This window comes from Salmo salar, chromosome 16 (assembly GCF_965601325.2).
Source record: "Salmo salar chromosome 16, fSalSal1, whole genome shotgun sequence".
NCBI classification, from domain to species: Eukaryota; Metazoa; Chordata; class Actinopteri; order Salmoniformes; family Salmonidae; genus Salmo; species Salmo salar.
Window position 1 is genome coordinate 96,287,501 of NC_138306.1, and position 21,311 is coordinate 96,308,811.

General features: G+C 60.2%; 1 protein-coding gene across 2 annotated transcripts in view; it reads right to left on the reverse strand.

Annotated features, from left to right (window-relative positions):
- Nucleotides 1-21,311, reverse strand: part of LOC106575025 (tripeptidyl-peptidase 2) — a 74,094-nt gene that overhangs the window by 39,352 nt on the left and 13,431 nt on the right. For both annotated transcript variants that reach the window (XM_082963216.1, XM_082963215.1), the window contains exons 10-14: nucleotides 20,512-20,760; nucleotides 9,364-9,479; nucleotides 7,431-7,602; nucleotides 7,161-7,318; nucleotides 3,168-3,244 (exon numbers count right to left, since the gene is read on the reverse strand). In XM_082963216.1, the coding sequence (XP_082819342.1) occupies nucleotides 3,168-3,244; nucleotides 7,161-7,318; nucleotides 7,431-7,602; nucleotides 9,364-9,479; nucleotides 20,512-20,760 (772 nt within the window). The remainder of the gene's footprint in view (nucleotides 1-3,167; nucleotides 3,245-7,160; nucleotides 7,319-7,430; nucleotides 7,603-9,363; nucleotides 9,480-20,511; nucleotides 20,761-21,311) is intronic.

Consider the following 21,311-nt stretch of genomic DNA (forward strand, 5'->3'; position numbering starts at 1 on the left):
GACAACACCATTCACTAGACTAGAGAGCAGAGAGACAGGGGACATACCGTACTCAGGACAACACCATTCACTAGACTAGAGAGCAGAGAGACAGGGGACATACCGTACTCAGGACAACACCATTCACTAGGCTAGAGAGCAGAGACATACCGTACTCAGGACAACACCATTCACTAGGCTAGAGAGCAGAGAGACATACCGTACTCAGGACAACACCATTCACTAGGCTAGAGAGCAGAGGGACAGGGGACATACCGTACTCAGGACAACACCATTCACTAGGCTAGAGAGCAGAGAGACATACCGTACTCAGGACAACACCATTCACTAGGCTAGAGAGCAGAGGGACAGGGGACATACCGTACTCAGGACAACACCATTCACTAGACTAGAGCAGATGGACAGGGGACATACCGTACTCAGGACAACACCAGTCACTAGACTAGAGCAGAGAGACATACCGTACTCAGGACAACACCATTCACTAGACTAGAGAGACAGGGGACATACCGTACTCAGGACAACACCATTCACTAGACTAGAGAGCAGAGGGACAGGGGACATACCGTATCAGGACAACACCATTCACTAGACTAGAGAGCAGAGAGACAGAGGACATACCGTACTCAGGACAACACCATTCACTAGACTAGAGAGCAGAGAGACAGGGGACATACCGTACTCAGGACAACACCAGTCATTAGACTAGAGCAGAGAGACATACCGTACTCAGGACAACACCATTCAGTAGACTAGAGAGACAGGGGACATACCGTACTCAGGACAACACCAGTCACTAGACTAGAGCAGAGAGACATACCGTACTCAGGACAACACCATTCACTAGACTAGAGCAGAGGGACATACCGTACTCAGGACAACACCATTCACTAGGCTAGAGAGCAGAGAGACAGGGGACATACCGTACTCAGGACAACACCATTCACTAGACTAGAGCAGAGAGACATACCGTACTCAGGACAACACCATTCACTAGGCTAGAGAGCAGAGAGACATACCGTACTCAGGACAACACCATTCACTAGGCTAGAGAGCAGAGAGACATACCGTACTCAGGACAACACCATTCACTAGGCTAGAGAGCAGAGGGACAGGGGACATACCGTACTCAGGACAACACCATTCACTAGGCTAGAGAGCAGAGAGACATACCGTACTCAGGACAACACCATTCACTAGGCTAGAGAGCAGAGGGACAGGGGACATACCGTACTCAGGACAACACCATTCACTAGACTAGAGCAGATGGACAGGGGACATACCGTACTCAGGACAACACCAGTCACTAGACTAGAGCAGAGAGACATACCGTACTCAGGACAACACCATTCACTAGACTAGAGAGACAGGGGACATACCGTACTCAGGACAACACCATTCACTAGACTAGAGAGCAGAGGGACAGGGGACATACCGTACTCAGGACAACACCATTCACTAGACTAGAGAGCAGAGAGACAGGGGACATACCGTACTCAGGACAACACCATTCACTAGACTAGAGCAGATGGACAGGGGACATACCGTACTCAGGACAACACCATTCACTAGACTAGAGCAGAGAGACATACCGTACTCAGGACAACACCATTCACTAGACTAGAGAGACAGGGGACATACCGTACTCAGGACAACACCAGTCACTAGACTAGAGCAGAGAGACATACCGTACTCAGGACAACACCATTCACTAGACTAGAGCAGAGGGACATACCGTACTCAGGACTACACCATTCACTAGACTAGAGCAGAGAGACATACCGTACTCAGGACAACACCATTCACTAGACTAGAGAGACAGGGGACATACCGTACTCAGGACAACACCATTCACTAGACTAGAGAGCAGAGAGACAGGGGACATACCGTACTCAGGACAACACCATTCACTAGACTAGAGCAGAGAGACATACCGTACTCAGGACAACACCATTCACTAGACTAGAGAGACAGGGGACATACCGTACTCAGGACAACACCAGTCACTAGACTAGAGCAGAGAGACATACCGTACTCAGGACAACACCATTCACTAGACTAGAGCAGAGGGACATACCGTACTCAGGACTACACCATTCACTAGACTAGAGCAGAGAGACATACCGTACTCAGGACAACACCATTCACTAGACTAGAGAGACAGGGGACATACCGTACTCAGGACAACACCATTCACTAGACTAGAGAGCAGAGAGACAGGGGACATACCGTACTCAGGACAACACCATTCACTAGACTAGAGAGCAGAGGGACAGGGGACATACCGTACTCAGGACAACACCATTCACTAGACTAGAGAGCAGAGAGACAGGGGACATACCGTACTCAGGACAACACCATTCACTAGACTAGAGAGCAGAGAGACAGGGGACATACCGTACTCAGGACAACACCATTCACTAGACTAGAGAGCAGAGAGACATACCGTACTCAGGACAACACCATTCACTAGGCTTGGGGCGGTATCCAGATTGTCACTGACCTTGTACCATACCGGGACATCCGGTAATACCGGCACTAAACACAAGGGGCGCCATTTTCAAATCCCACTGGAGTTTCTGTAATCTGAAGGTTAGCTACTAAAATTCGAACCCATTTTAAAAACAGTTCCCTGAATAGTTTGTAAGATATCTAGCTGATAAAACATTTAGTTGTGAATTCCCTCCTGTAAATTAGACAAGCTGACGGATTCTGAACAACACCGAGAGACTCACAAGGCTTCGGTCTCTGTCGCTGCCTGCTTTTAAAAACCCCAAAAAAACATTCTTTAAAATCGCCTAATCGTATAGAGCGAGAACGACTGCAGGTCATTTACCGTCAAAAACAAGTAGATACAAAATATTCACGTTTTTAATAAACATCTACAAAATAAATCAAAGTTTCAACTGTTATTAACAAACCATCTCGTTTCCTTATACACCCCCCCCTCGTGGTACATACGGTACACCGCCCAAGCCTACCAATCACACACACACACACACACACACACACACACACACACACACACACACACACACACACACACACACACACACACACACACACACACACACACACACACACACACACACACACACACACACACACACACACACACACACACACACAGAAGTATTGATTGTGTTGTAGAGAAGTTGTGATCTTACTTGGTAGGGATGATAACTGTTATGGGGACTCTGAACAGAGGACCAGAGCTGGGGAATGCCGTGTCAAACCCACACACCTGAAAACACAACAGGTTTAATACTGGATTAAATACTGGACTCTGAACAGAGGACCAGAGCTGTGTCATACAGTATAATGCAGTCCCTCTCTCCTCTCCGTACCTCAGTATAATGCAGTCCCTCTCTCTCCTCTCCGTACCTCAGTATAATGCAGTCCCTCTCCCTCTCCGTACCTCAGTATAATGCAGTCCCTCTCTCTCCTCTCTGTACCTCAGTATAATGCAGTCCCTCTCTCTCCTCTCTGTACCTCAGTATAATGCAGTCCCTCTCCCTCTCCGTACCTCAGTATAATGCAGTCCCTCTCTCCTCTCTGTACCTCAGTATAATGCAGTCCCTCTCCCTCTCTGTACCTCAGTATAATGCAGCCCCTCTCCCTCTCCGTACCTCAGTATAATGCAGTCCCTCTCCCTCTCCGTACCTCAGTATAATGCAGTCCCTCTCCTCTCCGTACCTCAGTATAATGCAGTCCCTCTCCCTCTCCGTACCTCAGTATAATGCAGTCCCTCTCTCCTCTCCGTACCTCAGTATAATGCAGTCCCTCTCTCCTCTCCGTACCTCAGTATAATGCAGTCCCTCTCTCCTCTCTGTACCTCAGTATAATGCAGTCCCTCTCCCTCTCCGTACCTCAGTATAATGCAGTCCCTCTCTCCTCTCTGTACCTCAGTATAATGCAGTCCCTCTCCCTCTCCGTACCTCAGTATAATGCAATCCCTCTCCCTCTCCGTACCTCAGTATAATGCAGTCCCTCTCTCTCCCTCTCCGTATAATGCAGTCCCTCTCTCCTCTCCGTACCTCAGTATAATGCAGTCCCTCTCTCCTCTCCGTACCTCAGTATAATGCAGTCCCTCTCTCCTCTCTGTACCTCAGTATAATGCAGTCCCTCTCTCTCCTCTCCGTACCTCAGTATAATGCAGTCCCTCTCCCTCTCCGTACCTCAGTATAATGCAGTCCCTCTCCCTCTCCGTACCTCAGTATAATGCAGTCCCTCTCCTCTCCGTACCTCAGTATAATGCAGTCCCTCTCCGTACCTCAGTATAATGCAGTCCCTCTCCCTCTCCGTACCTCAGTATAATGCAGTCCCTCTCCCTCTCCGTACCTCAGTATAATGCAGTCCCTCTCTCCTCTCTGTACCTCAGTATAATGCAGTCCCTCTCCCTCTCCGTACCTCAGTATAATGCAGCCCCTCTCCCTCTCCTCTCCGTACCTCAGTATAATGCAGTCCCTCCCTCTCCCTCTCCGTACCTCAGTATAATGCAGTCCCTCCCTCTCTCTCTCCGTACCTCAGTATAATGCAGTCCCTCCCTCCTCTCCGTACCTCAGTATAATGCAGTCTCTCCGTACCTCAGTATAATGCAGTCCCTCTCCGTACCTCAGTATAATGCAGTCCCTCTCTTTCCCTCTCCGTACCTCAGTATAATGCATTCCCTCTCTCTCCTCTCCGTACCTCAGTATAATGCAATCCCTCTCTCCTCTCTCCGTACCTCAGTATAATGCAGTCCCTCTCTCTCCTCTCTCTCTCCGTACCTCAGTATAATGCAGTCCCTCTCTCCCTCTCCGTACCTCAGTATAATGCAGTCCCTCTCTCCTCTCCGTACCTCAGGATAATGCAGTCCCTCTCTCCTCTCCGTACCTCAGGATAATGCAGTCCCCCTCTCTCCGTACCTCAGTTTAATGCAGTCCCTCCCTCTCCGTACCTCAGTATAATGCAGTCCCTCTCTCTCTCTCTCTCTCTCCGTACTTCAGTATAATGCAGTCCCTCTCTCCTCTCCGTACCTCAGTATAATGCAGTCCCTCTCTCCTCTCCGTACCTCAGTATAATGCAGTCCCTCTCTCTCCCTCTCCGTATAATGCAGTCCCTCTCTCCTCTCCGTACCTCAGTATAATGCAGTCCCTCTCTCCTCTCCGTACCTCAGTATAATGCAGTCCCCTCTCTCTCTCCTCTCCGTACCTCAGTATAATGCAGTCCCTCTCTCCCTCTCTCCTCTCCGTACCTCAGTATAATGCAGTCCCTCTCTCTCTCCTCTCCGTACCTCAGTATAATGCAGTCCCTCTCTCTCTCTCCTCTCCGTACCTCAGTATAATGCAGTCCCTCTCTCCCTCTCCCTCTCCGTACCTCAGTATAATGCAGTCCCTCTCTCTCCTCTCCGTACCTCAGTATAATGCAGTCCCTCTCTCTCTCTCTCCCTCTCCGTACCTCAGTATAATGCAGTCCCTCTCTCTCTCTCCCTCTCCGTACCTCAGTATAATGCAGTCCCTCTCTCTCCGTACCTCAGTATAATGCAGTCCCTCTCCTCTCCGTACCTCAGTATAATGCAGTCCCTCTCCTCTCCGTACCTCAGTATAATGCAGTCCCTCTCCTCTCCGTACCTCAGTATAATGCAGTCCCTCTCTCCTCTCCGTACCTCAGTATAATGCAGTCCCTCTCTCTCCTCTCCGTACCTCAGTATAATGCAGTCCCTCTCCTCTCCGTACCTCAGTATAATGCAGTCCCTCCCCCTCTCTCCTCTCCGTACCTCAGTATAATGCAGTCCCTCTCCCTCTCCTCTCCGTACCTCAGTATAATGCAGTCCCTCTCTCCCTCTCCGTACCTCAGTATAATGCAGTCCCTCTCTCTCCTCTCCGTACCTCAGTATAATGCAGTCCCTCTCTCTCCCTCTCCGTACCTCAGTATAATGCAGTCCCTCTCTCTCCCTCTCCGTACCTCAGTATAATGCAGTCCCTCTCCCTCCCTCTCCGTACCTCAGTATAATGCAGTCCCTCTCCCTCCCTCTCCGTACCTCAGTATAATGCAGTCCCTCTCTCTCTCTCCTCTCAGTACCTCAGTATAATGCAGTCCCTCTCTCTCTCTCCTCTCAGTACCTCAGTATAATGCAGTCCCTCTCTCTCCTCTCCGTACCTCAGTATAATGCAGTCCCTCTCTCTCCTCTCAGTACCTCAGTATAATGCAGTCCCTCTCCCTCTCCGTACCTCAGTATAATGCAGTCCCTCTCTCTCCCTCTCCGTACCTCAGTATAATGCAGTCCCTCTCCCTCTCCGTACCTCAGTATAATGCAGTCCCTCTCTCTCCCTCTCCGTACCTCAGTATAATGCAGTCCCTCTCTCCTCTCTCCGTACCTCAGTATAATGCAGTCCCTCTCTCTCTCTCTCCCTCTCCGTACCTCAGGATAATGCAGTCCCTCTCTCTCCGTACCTCAGTATAATGCAGTCCCTCTCTCTCCGTACCTCAGTATAATGCAGTCCCTCTCTCTCCTCTCCGTACCTCAGTATAATGCAGTCCCTCTCTCTCCTCTCCATACCTCAGTATAATGCAGTCCCCCTCTCTCTCTCACCTCTCCGTACCTCAGTATAATGCAGTCCCTCTCTCTCTCTCTCCGTACCTCAGTATAATGCAGTCCCTCTCTCTCCCTCTCCGTACCTCAGTATAATGCAGTCCCTCTCTCTCCCTCTCCGTACCTCAGTATAATGCAGTCCCTCTCTCTCTCTCTCCCTCTCCGTACCTCAGGATAATGCAGTCCCTCTCTCTCCGTACCTCAGTATAATGCAGTCCCCTCTCTCTCTCTCCTCTCCGTACCTCAGTATAATGCAGTCCCTCTCTCCTCTCCCTCTCCGTACCTCAGTATAATGCAGTCCCTCTCTCTCCTCTCCGTACCTCAGTATAATGCAGTCCCTCTCTCTCCTCTCCGTACCTCAGTATAATGCAGTCCCTCTCTCTCTCTCCTCTCCGTACCTCAGTATAATGCAGTCCCTCTCTCTCTCCTCTCCGTACCTCAGTATAATGCAGTCCCTCTCTCTCCTCTCCGTACCTCAGTATAATGCAGTCCCTCTCTCTCTCCCTCTCCGTACCTCAGTATAATGCAGTCCCTCTCTCTCTCCTCTCCGTACCTCAGTATAATGCAGTCCCTCTCCTCTCCGTACCTCAGTATAATGCAGTCCCTCTCGGAGCCCAATGGGATCGACTCTCACGTTGACGTGACGACACTGGTTCATCAGCTCCAGGTGGGAGGGGCACTGCACCCAGGGGGCGGAGCATGTCAGGGCCAGGTGCAGTTGCAGAGAAATACGCTCCGTGTTCTCTGTCAAACAGGAAGTAGAATGGACCAATCAATAGAGGGAACTAAAGAGGACAGACCAATCACCAATCATGCAGTGTGCGTGTGTGTGTGTGTGTGTGTGTGTGTGTAATACCGGTATTTTCGGGGAAAACGGGTTCGATGCCGACCCCGTGGTCGGAGGGGGTCATGACCTGGATGGGGTCTCGGAGGTAGATGCCTCGCTGCGTTCCCACGGTAACAGTGAAGCCCAGGTTAGAGGTGGGGTGAGAGGCATGCTGGGTCAGGTACTCTACAGCTCGGTCCACCTGTAAAAAAACACAGAGAAACACCTTCTCCACTATAGACACCAGTTCTCTTTACTATAGACACCAGTTCTCTTTACTATAGACACCAGTTCTCTTTACTATAGACACCAGTTCTCCACTATAGACACCAGTTCTCCACTATAGACACCAGTTCTCTTTACTATAGACACCAGTTCTCTTTACTATAGACACCAGTTCTCTTTACTATAGACACCAGTTCTCTTTACTATAGACACCAGTTCTCTTTACTATAGACACCAGTTCTCCACTATAGACACCAGTTCTCTTTACTATAGACACCAGTTCTCCACTATAGACACCAGTTCTCTTTACTATAGACACCAGTTCTCTTTACTATAGACACCAGTTCTCTTTACTATAGACACCAGTTAACTTTACTATAGACACCAGTTCTCCACTATAGACACCAGTTCTCCACTATAGACACCAGTTCTCCACTATAGACACCAGTTCTCCACTATAGACACCAGTTCTCCACTATAGACACCAGTCCTCCACTATCCAGTAGACACCAGTCCTCCACTATCCAGTAGACACCAGTCCTCCACTATCCAGTAGACACCAGTCCTCCACTGTCCAGTAGACACCAGTCCTCCACTGTCCAGTAGACACCAGTCCTCCACTGTCCAGTAGACACCAGTCCTCCACTGTCCAGTAGACACCAGTCCTCCACTATCCAGTAGACACCAGTCCTCCACTATCCAGTAGACACCAGTTCTCCACTATAGACACCAGTTCTCCACTATAGACACCAGTTCTCCACTATAGACACCAGTTCTCCACTATAGACACCAGTTCTACACCAGTTCTCCACTATAGACACCAGTTCTCCACTATAGACACCCGTTCTCCACTATAGGCACCCGTTCTCCACTATAGACACCCGTTCTCCACTATAGACACCCGTTCTCCACTATAGACACCAGTCCTCCACTATCCAGTAGACACCAGTCCTCCACTATCCAGTAGACACCAGTCCTCCACTATCCAGTAGACACCAGTCCTCCACTATCCAGCAGACACCAGTCCTCCACTATCCAGCAGACACCAGTCCTCCACTATCCAGCAGACACCAGTCCTCCACTATCCAGTAGACACCAGTCCTCCACTATCCAGTAGACACCAGTCCTCCACTATCCAGTAGACACCAGTCCTCCACTATCCAGTAGACACCAGTCCTCCACTATCCAGTAGACACCAGTCCTCCACTATCCAGTAGACACCAGTCCTCCACTATCCAGTAGACACCAGTCCTCCACTATCCAGTAGACACCAGTCCTCCACTATCCAGTAGACACCAGTCCTCCACTATCCAGTAGACACCAGTCCTCCACTATCCAGTAGACACCAGTCCTCCACTATCCAGTAGACACCAGTCCTCCACTATCCAGTAGACACCAGTCCTCCACTATCCAGTAGACACCAGTCCTCCACTATCCAGTAGACACCAGTTCTCCACTATCCAGTAGACACCAGTTCTCCACTATCCAGTAGACACCAGTCCTCCACTATCCAGTAGACACCAGTCCTCCACTATCCAGTAGACACCAGTCCTCCACTATCCAGTAGACACCAGTCCTCCACTATCCAGTAGACACCAGTTCCCCACTATCCAGTAGACACCAGTTCCCCACTATCCAGTAGACACTAGTTCTACTGAACTTATAGAACTTCCTGTCCAACTTCCTGTCCAACTTCCTGTCCAACTTCCTGTCCAACTCAGAAGAGGAGGAGTCTTGCCTGTATGATTCCGTATCCCTGTGCGAAGACCTCGATGGCGTCGACCTTCAGAGCGGTGTTCTCCAGAGCTCTCCTCACCGCAGGCACAGACGGACGGATACCGTTCTGCTTCAGACCTGCAGCGCGCACACACACACACACCCATTAACACACACACACACACACACATTAACACACACACACACACACACCACACACACACACACACCCATTAACACACACACACACACACACACACACACACCCATTAACACACACACACCCATTAACACACACACACACACACACACACACACACACACACACACACACACACACACACACACACACACACACCCATTAACACACACACACACACACACACACACACACACACACACACACACACACACCCATTAACACACACACACACACACACACACACCCATTAACACACACACACATTAACACACACACACACACACCCCCCCATTAACACACACACACACCCCCATTAACACACACACACACCCCCATTAACACACCCCCATTAACACACACACACCCACCCACCTGACAGCACCAGGGCGATCCCTCCACCCCCTCCACCCACCTGACAGCACCAGGGCGATCCCTCCACCCCCTCCACCCACCTGACAGCACCAGGGCGATCCCTCCACCCCTCCACCCACCTGACAGCACCAGGGCGATCCCTCCACCCCCTCCACCCATCTGACAGCACCAGGGCGATCCCTCCACCCCTCCACCCACCTGACAGCACCAGGGCGATCCCTCCACCCCTCCACCCACCTGACAGCACCAGGGCGATCCCTCCATCCCTCCACCCCTCCACCCACCTGACAGCACCAGGGCGATCCCTCCACCCCTCCACCCCACCAGGGCGATCCCTCCACCCCTCCACCCCACCAGGGCGATCCCTCCACCCCCTCCACCCACCTGACAGCACCAGGGCGATCCCTCCACCCCTCCACCCACCTGACAGCACCAGGGCGATCCCTCCACCCCTCCACCCACCTGACAGCACCAGGGCGATCCCTCCATCCCTCCACCCACCTGACAGCACCAGGGCGATCCCTCCACCCCTCCACCCCACCAGGGCGATCCCTCCACCCCTCCACCCACCTGACAGCACCAGAGCGATCCCTCCACCCACCTGACAGCATCAGGGCGATCCCTCCACCCCTCCACCCACCTGACAGCACCAGGGCGATCCCTCCACCCCCTCCACCCACCTGACAGCACCAGGGCGATCCCTCCACCCCTCCACCCACCTGACAGCACCAGGGCGATCCCTCCACCCCTCCACCCCACCTGACAGCACCAGGGCGATCCCTCCACCCCTCCACCCCCTCCACCCACCTGACAGCACCAGGGCGATCCCTCCACCCCTCCACCCCACCTGACAGCACCAGGGCGATCCCTCCACCCACCTGACAGCACCAGGGCGATCCCTCCACCCACCTGACAGCACCAGGGCGATCCCTCCACCCACCTGACAGCACCAGGGCGATCCCTCCACCCCTCCACCCCACCAGGGCGATCCCTCCACCCCTCCACCCACCTGACAGCACCAGGGCGATCCCTCCACCCCTCCACCCACCTGACAGCACCAGGGCGATCCCTCCACCCCTCCACCCCACCAGGGCGATCCCTCCACCCCTCCACCCACCTGACAGCACCAGGGCGATCCCTCCACCCCTCCACCCCACCAGGGCGATCCCTCCACCCCTCCACCCCACCAGGGCGATCCCTCCACCCCTCCACCCCACCAGGGCGATCCCTCCACCCCTCCACCCACCTGACAGCACCAGGGCGATCCCTCCACCCCCTCCACCCACCTGACAGCACCAGGGCGATCCCTCCACCCCTCCACCCACCTGACAGCACCAGGGCGATCCCTCCACCCCTCCACCCACCTGACAGCACCAGGGCGATCCCTCCACCCCCTCCACCCACCTGACAGCACCAGGGCGATCCCTCCACCCCCTGCACCCACCTGACAGCACCAGGGCGATCCCTCCACCCCTCCACCCCACCAGGGCGATCCCTCCACCCCTCCACCCACCTGACAGCACCAGGGCGATCCCTCCACCCCTCACCCCACCAGGGCGATCCCTCCACCCCTCCACCCCACCAGGGCGATCCCTCCACCCCTCCACCCCACCAGGGCGATCCCTCCACCCCTCCACCCACCTGACAGCACCAGGGCGATCCCTCCACCCCTCCACCCCACCAGGGCGATCCCTCCACCCCTCCACCCCACCAGGGCGATCCCTCCACCCCTCCACCCCACCAGGGCGATCCCTCCACCCCTCCACCCACCTGACAGCACCAGGGCGATCCCTCCACCCCCTCCACCCACCTGACAGCACCAGGGCGATCCCTCCACCCCTCCACCCACCTGACAGCACCAGGGCGATCCCTCCACCCCTCCACCCACCTGACAGCACCAGGGCGATCCCTCCACCCCCTCCACCCACCTGACAGCACCAGGGCGATCCCTCCACCCCCTGCACCCACCTGACAGCACCAGGGCGATCCCTCCACCCCTCCACCCACCTGACAGCACCAGGGCGATCCCTCCACCCCTCCACCCCACCAGGGCGATCCCTCCACCCCTCCACCCCCTCCACCCACCTGACAGCACCAGGGCGATCCCTCCACCCCTCCACCCCACCAGGGCGATCCCTCCACCCCTCCACCCCCTCCACCCACCTGACAGCACCAGGGCGATCCCTCCACCCCTCCACCCCACCAGGGCGATCCCTCCACCCCTCCACCCCCTCCACCCACCTGACAGCACCAGGGCGATCCCTCCACCCCTCCACCCCACCAGGGCGATCCCTCCACCCCTCCACCCCCTCCACCCACCTGACAGCACCAGGGCGATCCCTCCACCCCTCCACCCCACCAGGGCGATCCCTCCACCCCTCCACCCACCTGACAGCACCAGGGCGATCCCTCCACCCCCTCCACCCACCTGACAGCACCAGGGCGATCCCTCCACCCCTCCACCCACCTGACAGCACCAGGGCGATCCCTCCACCCCCTCCACCCCACCTGACAGCACCAGGGCGATCCCTCCACCCCCTCCACCCACCTGACAGCACCAGGGCGATCCCTCCACCCCTCCACCCACCTGACAGCACCAGGGCGATCCCTCCACCCCCTCCACCCACCTGACAGCACCAGGGCGATCCCTCCACCCCTCCACCCCACCTGACAGCACCAGGGCGATCCCTCCACCCCTCCACCCACCTGACAGCACCAGGGCGATCCCTCCACCCCCTCCACCCACCTGACAGCACCAGGGCGATCCCTCCACCCCTCCACCCACCTGACAGCACCAGGGCGATCCCTCCACCCACCTGACAGCACCAGGGCGATCCCTCCACCCCCTCCACCCACCTGACAACACCAGGGCGATCCCTCCACCCCTCCACCCACCTGACAGCACCAGGGCGATCCCTCCACCCCTCCACCCACCTGACAGCACCAGGGCGATCCCTCCACCCCCTCCACCCACCTGACAGCACCAGGGCGATCCCTCCACCCCTCCACCCACCTGACAGCACCAGGGCGATCCCTCCACCCCCTCCACCCACCTGACAGCACCAGGGCGATCCCTCCACCCCCTCCACCCCACCAGGGCGATCCCTCCACCCCCTCCACCCACCTGACAGCACCAGGGCGATCCCTCCACCCCTCCACCCACCTGACAGCACCAGGGCGATCCCTCCACCCCTCCACCCCTCCACCCACCTGACAGCACCAGGGCGATCCCTCCACCCCTCCACCCACCTGACAGCACCAGGGCGATCCCTCCACCCCCTCCACCCACCTGACAGCACCAGGGCGATCCCTCCACCCCTCCACCCATCTGACAGCACCAGGGCGATCCCTCCACCCCCTCCACCCACCTGACAGCACCAGGGCGATCCCTCCACCCCTCCACCCACCTGACAGCACCAGGGCGATCCCTCCACCCCCTCCACCCATCTGACAGCACCAGGGCGATCCCTCCACCCCTCCACCCACCTGACAGCACCAGGGCGATCCCTCCACCCCTCCACCCACCTGACAGCACCAGGGCGATCCCTCCATCCCTCCACCCACCTGACAGCACCAGGGCGATCCCTCCACCCCTCCACCCACCTGACAGCACCAGGGCGATCCCTCCACCCCTCCACCCCACCAGGGCGATCCCTCCACCCCTCCACCCCACCAGGGCGATCCCTCCACCCCCTCCACCCACCTGACAGCACCAGGGCGATCCCTCCACCCCTCCACCCACCTGACAGCACCAGGGCGATCCCTCCACCCCTCCACCCCACCAGGGCGATCCCTCCACCCCTCCACCCACCTGACAGCACCAGGGCGATCCCTCCACCCCCTCCACCCACCTGACAGCACCAGGGCGATCCCTCCACCCCCTCCACCCACCTGACAGCACCAGGGCGATCCCTCCACCCCCTCCACCCACCTGACAGCACCAGGGCGATCCCTCCACCCCCTCCACCCATCTGACAGCACCAGGGCGATCCCTCCACCCCTCCACCCACCTGACAGCACCAGGGCGATCCCTCCACCCCCTCCACCCACCTGACAGCACCAGGGCGATCCCTCCACCCCTCCACCCACCTGACAGCACCAGGGCGATCCCTCCATCCCTCCACCCACCTGACAGCACCAGGGCGATCCCTCCACCCCTCCACCCCACCAGGGCGATCCCTCCACCCCTCCACCCACCTGACAGCACCAGAGCGATCCCTCCACCCACCTGACAGCATCAGGGCGATCCCTCCACCCCTCCACCCACCTGACAGCACCAGGGCGATCCCTCCACCCCTCCACCCACCTGACAGCACCAGGGCGATCCCTCCATCCCTCCACCCAACTGACAGCACCAGGGCGATCCCTCCACCCCTCCACCCCACCAGGGCGATCCCTCCACCCCTCCACCCACCTGACAGCACCAGGGCGATCCCTCCACCCCCTCCACCCACCTGACAGCACCAGGGCGATCCCTCCACCCCTCCACCCCACCAGGGCGATCCCTCCACCCCTCCACCCACCTGACAGCACCAGGGCGATCCCTCCACCCCCTCCACCCACCTGACAGCACCAGGGCGATCCCTCCACCCCTCCACCCCACCAGGGCGATCCCTCCACCCCTCCACCCCACCAGGGCGATCCCTCCACCCCTCCACCCACCTGACAGCACCAGGGCGATCCCTCCACCCCCTCCACCCACCTGACAGCACCAGGGCGATCCCTCCACCCCTCCACCCACCTGACAGCACCAGGGCGATCCCTCCACCCCTCCACCCCACCTGACAGCACCAGGGCGATCCCTCCACCCCTCCACCCCCTCCACCCACCTGACAGCACCAGGGCGATCCCTCCACCCCTCCACCCCACCTGACAGCACCAGGGCGATCCCTCCACCCACCTGACAGCACCAGGGCGATCCCTCCACCCCTCCACCCCACCAGGGCGATCCCTCCACCCCTCCACCCCACCAGGGCGATCCCTCCACCCCTCCACCCCACCAGGGCGATCCCTCCACCCCTCCACCCACCTGACAGCACCAGGGCGATCCCTCCACCCCCTCCACCCACCTGACAGCACCAGGGCGATCCCTCCACCCCCTCCACCCACCTGACAGCACCAGGGCGATCCCTCCACCCCCTCCACCCACCTGACAGCACCAGGGCGATCCCTCCACCCCCTCCACCCACCTGACAGCACCAGGGCATATCCCTCCACCCCTCCACCCACCTGACAGCACCAGGGCGATCCCTCCACCCCTCCACCCCACCTGACAGCACCAGGGCGATCCCTCCACCCCACCTGACAGCACCAGGGCGATCCCTCCACCCCTCCACCCCACCAGGGCGATCCCTCCACCCCTCCACCCACCTGACAGCACCAGGGCGATCCCTCCACCCCTCCACCCACCTGACAGCACCAGGGCGATCCCTCCACCCCTCCACCCCACCAGGGCGATCCCTCCACCCCTCCACCCCACCAGGGCGATCCCTCCACCCCTCCACCCACCTGACAGCACCAGGGCGATCCCTCCACCCCTCCACCCCACCAGGGCGATCCCTCCACCCCTCCACCCCACCAGGGCGATCCCTCCACCCCTCCACCCCACCAGGGCGATCCCTCCACCCCTCCACCCACCTGACAGCACCAGGGCGATCCCTCCACCCCCTCCACCCACCTGACAGCACCAGGGCGATCCCTCCACCCCTCCACCCACCTGACAGCACCAGGGCGATCCCTCCACCCCTCCACCCACCTGACAGCACCAGGGCGATCCCTCCACCCACCTGACAGCACCAGGGCGATCCCTCCACCCCCTCCACCCACCTGACAGCACCAGGGCGATCCCTCCACCCCTCCACCCACCTGACAGCACCAGGGCGATCCCTCCACCCCTCCACCCCACCAGGGCGATCCCTCCACCCCTCCACCCGCTCCACCCACCTGACAGCACCAGGGCGATCCCTCCACCCCTCCACCCCACCAGGGCGATCCCTCCACCCCTCCACCCCCTCCACCCACCTGACAGCACCAGGGCGATCCCTCCACCCCTCCACCCCACCAGGGCGATCCCTCCACCCCTCCACCCCCTCCACCCACCTGACAGCACCAGGGCGATCCCTCCACCCCTCCACCCCACCAGGGCGATCCCTCCACCCCTCCACCCCCTCCACCCACCTGACAGCACCAGGGCGATCCCTCCACCCCTCCACCCCACCAGGGCGATCCCTCCACCCCTCCACCCCCTCCACCCACCTGACAGCACCAGGGCGATCCCTCCACCCCCTCCACCCACCTGACAGCACCAGGGCGATCCCTCCACCCCTCCACCCACCTGACAGCACCAGGGCGATCCCTCCACCCCTCCACCCCACCAGGGCGATCCCTCCACCCCTCCACCCCCTCCACCCCCTCCACCCACCTGACAGCACCAGGGCGATCCCTCCACCCCTCCACCCCACCAGGGCGATCCCTCCACCCCTCCACCCCCTCCACCCACCTGACAGCACCAGGGCGATCCCTCCACCCCTCCACCCCACCAGGGCGATCCCTCCACCCCTCCACCCCCTCCACCCACCTGACAGCACCAGGGCGATCCCTCCACCCCCTCCACCCACCTGACAGCACCAGGGCGATCCCTCCACCCCTCCACCCACCTGACAGCACCAGGGCGATCCCTCCACCCCTCCACCCCACCAGGGCGATCCCTCCACCCCTCCACCCCCTCCACCCACCTGACAGCACCAGGGCGATCCCTCCACCCCTCCACCCCACCAGGGCGATCCCTCCACCCCTCCACCCCCTCCACCCACCTGACAGCACCAGGGCGATCCCTCCACCCCTCCACCCCACCAGGGCGATCCCTCCACCCCTCCACCCCCTCCACCCACCTGACAGCACCAGGGCGATCCCTCCACCCCTCCACCCCACCAGGGCGATCCCTCCACCCCTCCACCCCCTCCACCCACCTGACAGCACCAGGGCGATCCCTCCACCCCTCCACCCCACCAGGGCGATCCCTCCACCCCTCCACCCCCTCCACCCACCTGACAGCACCAGGGCGATCCCTCCACCCCTCCACCCCACCAGGGCGATCCCTCCACCCCTCCACCCCCTCCACCCACCTGACAGCACCAGGGCGATCCCTCCACCCCTCCACCCCACCAGGGCGATCCCTCCACCCCTCCACCCACCTGACAGCACCAGGGCGATCCCTCCACCCCCTCCACCCACCTGACAGCACCAGGGCGATCCCTCCACCCCTCCACCCACCTGACAGCACCAGGGCGATCCCTCCACCCCCTCCACCCCACCTGACAGCACCAGGGCGATCCCTCCACCCCCTCCACCCACCTGACAGCATCAGGGCGATCCCTCCACCCCTCCACCCACCTGACAGCACCAGGGCGATCCCTCCACCCCTCCACCCACCTGACAGCACCAGGGCGATCCCTCCACCCCCTCCACCCACCTGACAGCACCAGGGCGATCCCTCCACCCCTCCACCCCACCTGACAGCACCAGGGCGATCCCTCCACCCCCTCCACCCACCTGACAGCATCAGGGCGATCCCTCCACCCCTCCACCCACCTGACAGCACCAGGGCGATCCCTCCACCCCCTCCACCCACCTGACAACACCAGGGCGATCCCTCCACCCCTCCAACCACCTGACAGCACCAGGGCGATCCCTCCACCCCTCCACCCACCTGACAGCACCAGGGCGATCCCTCCACCCCCTCCACCCACCTGACAGCACCAGGGCGATCCCTCCACCCCTCCACCCACCTGACAGCACCAGGGCGATCCCTCCACCCCCTCCACCCACCTGACAGCACCAGGGCGATCCCTCCACCCCCTCCACCCCACCAGGGCGATCCCTCCACCCCCTCCACCCACCTGACAGCACCAGGGCGATCCCTCCACCCCTCCACCCACCTGACAGCACCAGGGCGATCCCTCCACCCCTCCACCCCTCCACCCACCTGACAGCACCAGGGCGATCCCTCCACCCCTCCACCCACCTGACAGCACCAGGGCGATCCCTCCACCCCCTCCACCCACCTGACAGCACCAGGGCGATCCCTCCACCCCTCCACCCATCTGACAGCACCAGGGCGATCCCTCCACCCCCTCCACCCACCTGACAGCACCAGGGCGATCCCTCCACCCCTCCACCCACCTGACAGCACCAGGGCGATCCCTCCACCCCCTCCACCCACCTGACAGCACCAGGGCGATCCCTCCACCCCTCCACCCACCTGACAGCACCAGGGCGATCCCTCCACCCCTCCACCCCACCAGGGCGATCCCTCCACCCCTCCACCCACCTGACAGCACCAGGGCGATCCCTCCATCCCTCCACCCCTCCACCCACCTGACAGCACCAGGGCGATCCCTCCACCCCTCCACCCCACCAGGGCGATCCCTCCACCCCTCCACCCCACCAGGGCGATCCCTCCACCCCCTCCACCCACCTGACAGCACCAGGGCGATCCCTCCACCCCTCCACCCACCTGACAGCACCAGGGCGATCCCTCCACCCCTCCACCCCACCAGGGCGATCCCTCCACCCCTCCACCCACCTGACAGCACCAGGGCGATCCCTCCACCCCTCCACCCACCTGACAGCACCAGGGCGATCCCTCCACCCCTCCACCCACCTGACAGCACCAGGGCGATCCCTCCACCCCCTCCACCCACCTGACAGCACCAGGGCGATCCCTCCACCCCCTCCACCCACCTGACAGCACCAGGGCGATCCCTCCACCCCCTCCACCCATCTGACAGCACCAGGGCGATCCCTCCACCCCTCCACCCACCTGACAGCACCAGGGCGATCCCTCCACCCCTCCACCCCACCAGGGCGATCCCTCCACCCCTCCACCCACCTGACAGCACCAGAGCGATCCCTCCACCCACCTGACAGCATCAGGGCGATCCCTCCACCCCTCCACCCACCTGACAGCACCAGGGCGATCCCTCCACCCCTCCACCCACCTGACAGCACCAGGGCGATCCCTCCATCCCTCCACCCACCTGACAGCACCAGGGCGATCCCTCCACCCCTCCACCCCACCAGGGCGATCCCTCCACCCCTCCACCCACCTGACAGCACCAGGGCGATCCCTCCACCCCCTCCACCCACCTGACAGCACCAGGGCGATCCCTCCACCCCTCCACCCCACCAGGGCGATCCCTCCACCCCTCCACCCCACCAGGGCGATCCCTCCACCCCTCCACCCACCTGACAGCACCAGGGCGATCCCTCCACCCCCTCCACCCACCTGACAGCACCAGGGCGATCCCTCCACCCCCTCCACCCACCTGACAGCACCAGGGCGATCCCTCCACCCCTCCACCCCACCAGGGCGATCCCTCCACCCCTCCACCCCACCAGGGCGATCCCTCCACCCCTCCACCCACCTGACAGCACCAGGGCGATCCCTCCACCCCCTCCACCCACCTGACAGCACCAGGGCGATCCCTCCACCCCTCCACCCCACCTGACAGCACCAGGGCGATCCCTCCACCCCTCCACCCCCTCCACCCACCTGACAGCACCAGGGCGATCCCTCCACCCCTCCACCCCACCTGACAGCACCAGGGCGATCCCTCCACCCCTCCACCCCCTCCACCCACCTGACAGCACCAGGGCGATCCCTCCACCCCTCCACCCACCTGACAGCACCAGGGCGATCCCTCCACCCCTCCGACAGCACCAGGGCGATCCCTCCACCCCTCCACCCCCTCCACCCACCTGACAGCACCAGGGCGATCCCTCCACCCCTCCACCCCACCAGGGCGATCCCTCCACCCCTCCACCCCACCAGGGCGATCCCTCCACCCCTCCACCCACCTGACAGCACCAGGGCGATCCCTCCACCCCTCCACCCCACCAGGGCGATCCCTCCACCCCTCCACCCCACCAGGGCGATCCCTCCACCCCTCCACCCACCTGACAGCACCAGGGCGATCCCTCCACCCCCTCCACCCACCTGACAGCACCAGGGCGATCCCTCCACCCCTCCACCCACCTGACAGCACCAGGGCGATCCCTCCACCCCTCCACCCACCTGACAGCACCAGGGCGATCCCTCCACCCCTCCACCCCACCAGGGCGATCCCTCCACCCCTCCACCCCCTCCACCCACCTGACAGCACCAGGGCGATCCCTCCACCCCTCCACCCCCTCCACCCACCTGACAGCACCAGGGCGATCCCTCCACCCCTCCACCCCACCAGGGCGATCCCTCCACCCCTCCACCCCCTCCACCCACCTGACAGCACCAGGGCGATCCCTCCACCCCTCCACCCCACCAGGGCGATCCCTCCACCCCTCCACCCCCTCCACCCACCTGACAGCACCAGGGCGATCCCTCCACCCCCTCCACCCACCTGACAGCACCAGGGCGATCCCTCCACCCCTCCACCCCACCAGGGCGATCCCTCCACCCCTCCACCCCACCAGGGCGATCCCTCCACCCCTCCACCCCACCAGGGCGATCCCTCCACCCCTCCACCCCACCAGGGCGATCCCTCCACCCCTCCACCCACCTGACAGCACCAGGGCGATCCCTCCACCCCCTCCACCCACCTGACAGCACCAGGGCGATCCCTCCACAGGCGTTAGGGGAAGACATGGAGGTGCCGTTCATCAGCTGCGTTCCCCTGAGAGTCCAGTTTGGTACGGAGGCGATGGCCCCTCCAGGAGCGCTGATACTGACCCCCAGGGCCCCGTCTGTACTGGGGCCCCGGGACGACCAGGTGTATTGGTTAGGAGGAAGCTTCTCTCTCAGAGAATACTCCGCCACCATCATGTCTGGAGTCACGTAGGCTCCCACACCTGGAAACGGTGGCCCGAGAGGAACATTTACTTTAAAAAACACATTTAAAACACGGTACAGAATGACATAAACACAATTGAAGTTAGTAACTGTGTGTGTGTGTGTATGTGTGTGTGTGTGTGTGTGTGTACCTATCACCCCAGCAGTCGTCCCTCCAGGACATCCTACATTAGTGTGTGTGTGTGTGTGTGTGTGTGTGTGTACCTATCACCGCAGAGGTCGTCCCTCCAGGACATCCTACAGTAGTGTGTGTGTGTGTGTGTGTGTGTGTGTGTACCTATCACCGCAGAGGTCGTCCCTCCAGGACATCCTACAGTAGTGTGTGTGTGTGTGTGTGTGTACCTATCACCGCAGAGGTCGTCCCTCCAGGACATCCTACAGTAGTGTGTGTGTGTGTGTGTGTGTGTGTGTGTGTGTGTGTGTGTGTGTGTGTGTGTGTACCTATCACCGCAGAGGTCGTCCCTCCAGGACATCCTACAGTAGTGTGTGTGTGTGTGTGTGTGTGTGTACCTATCACCGCAGAGGTCGTCCCTCCAGGACATCCTACAGT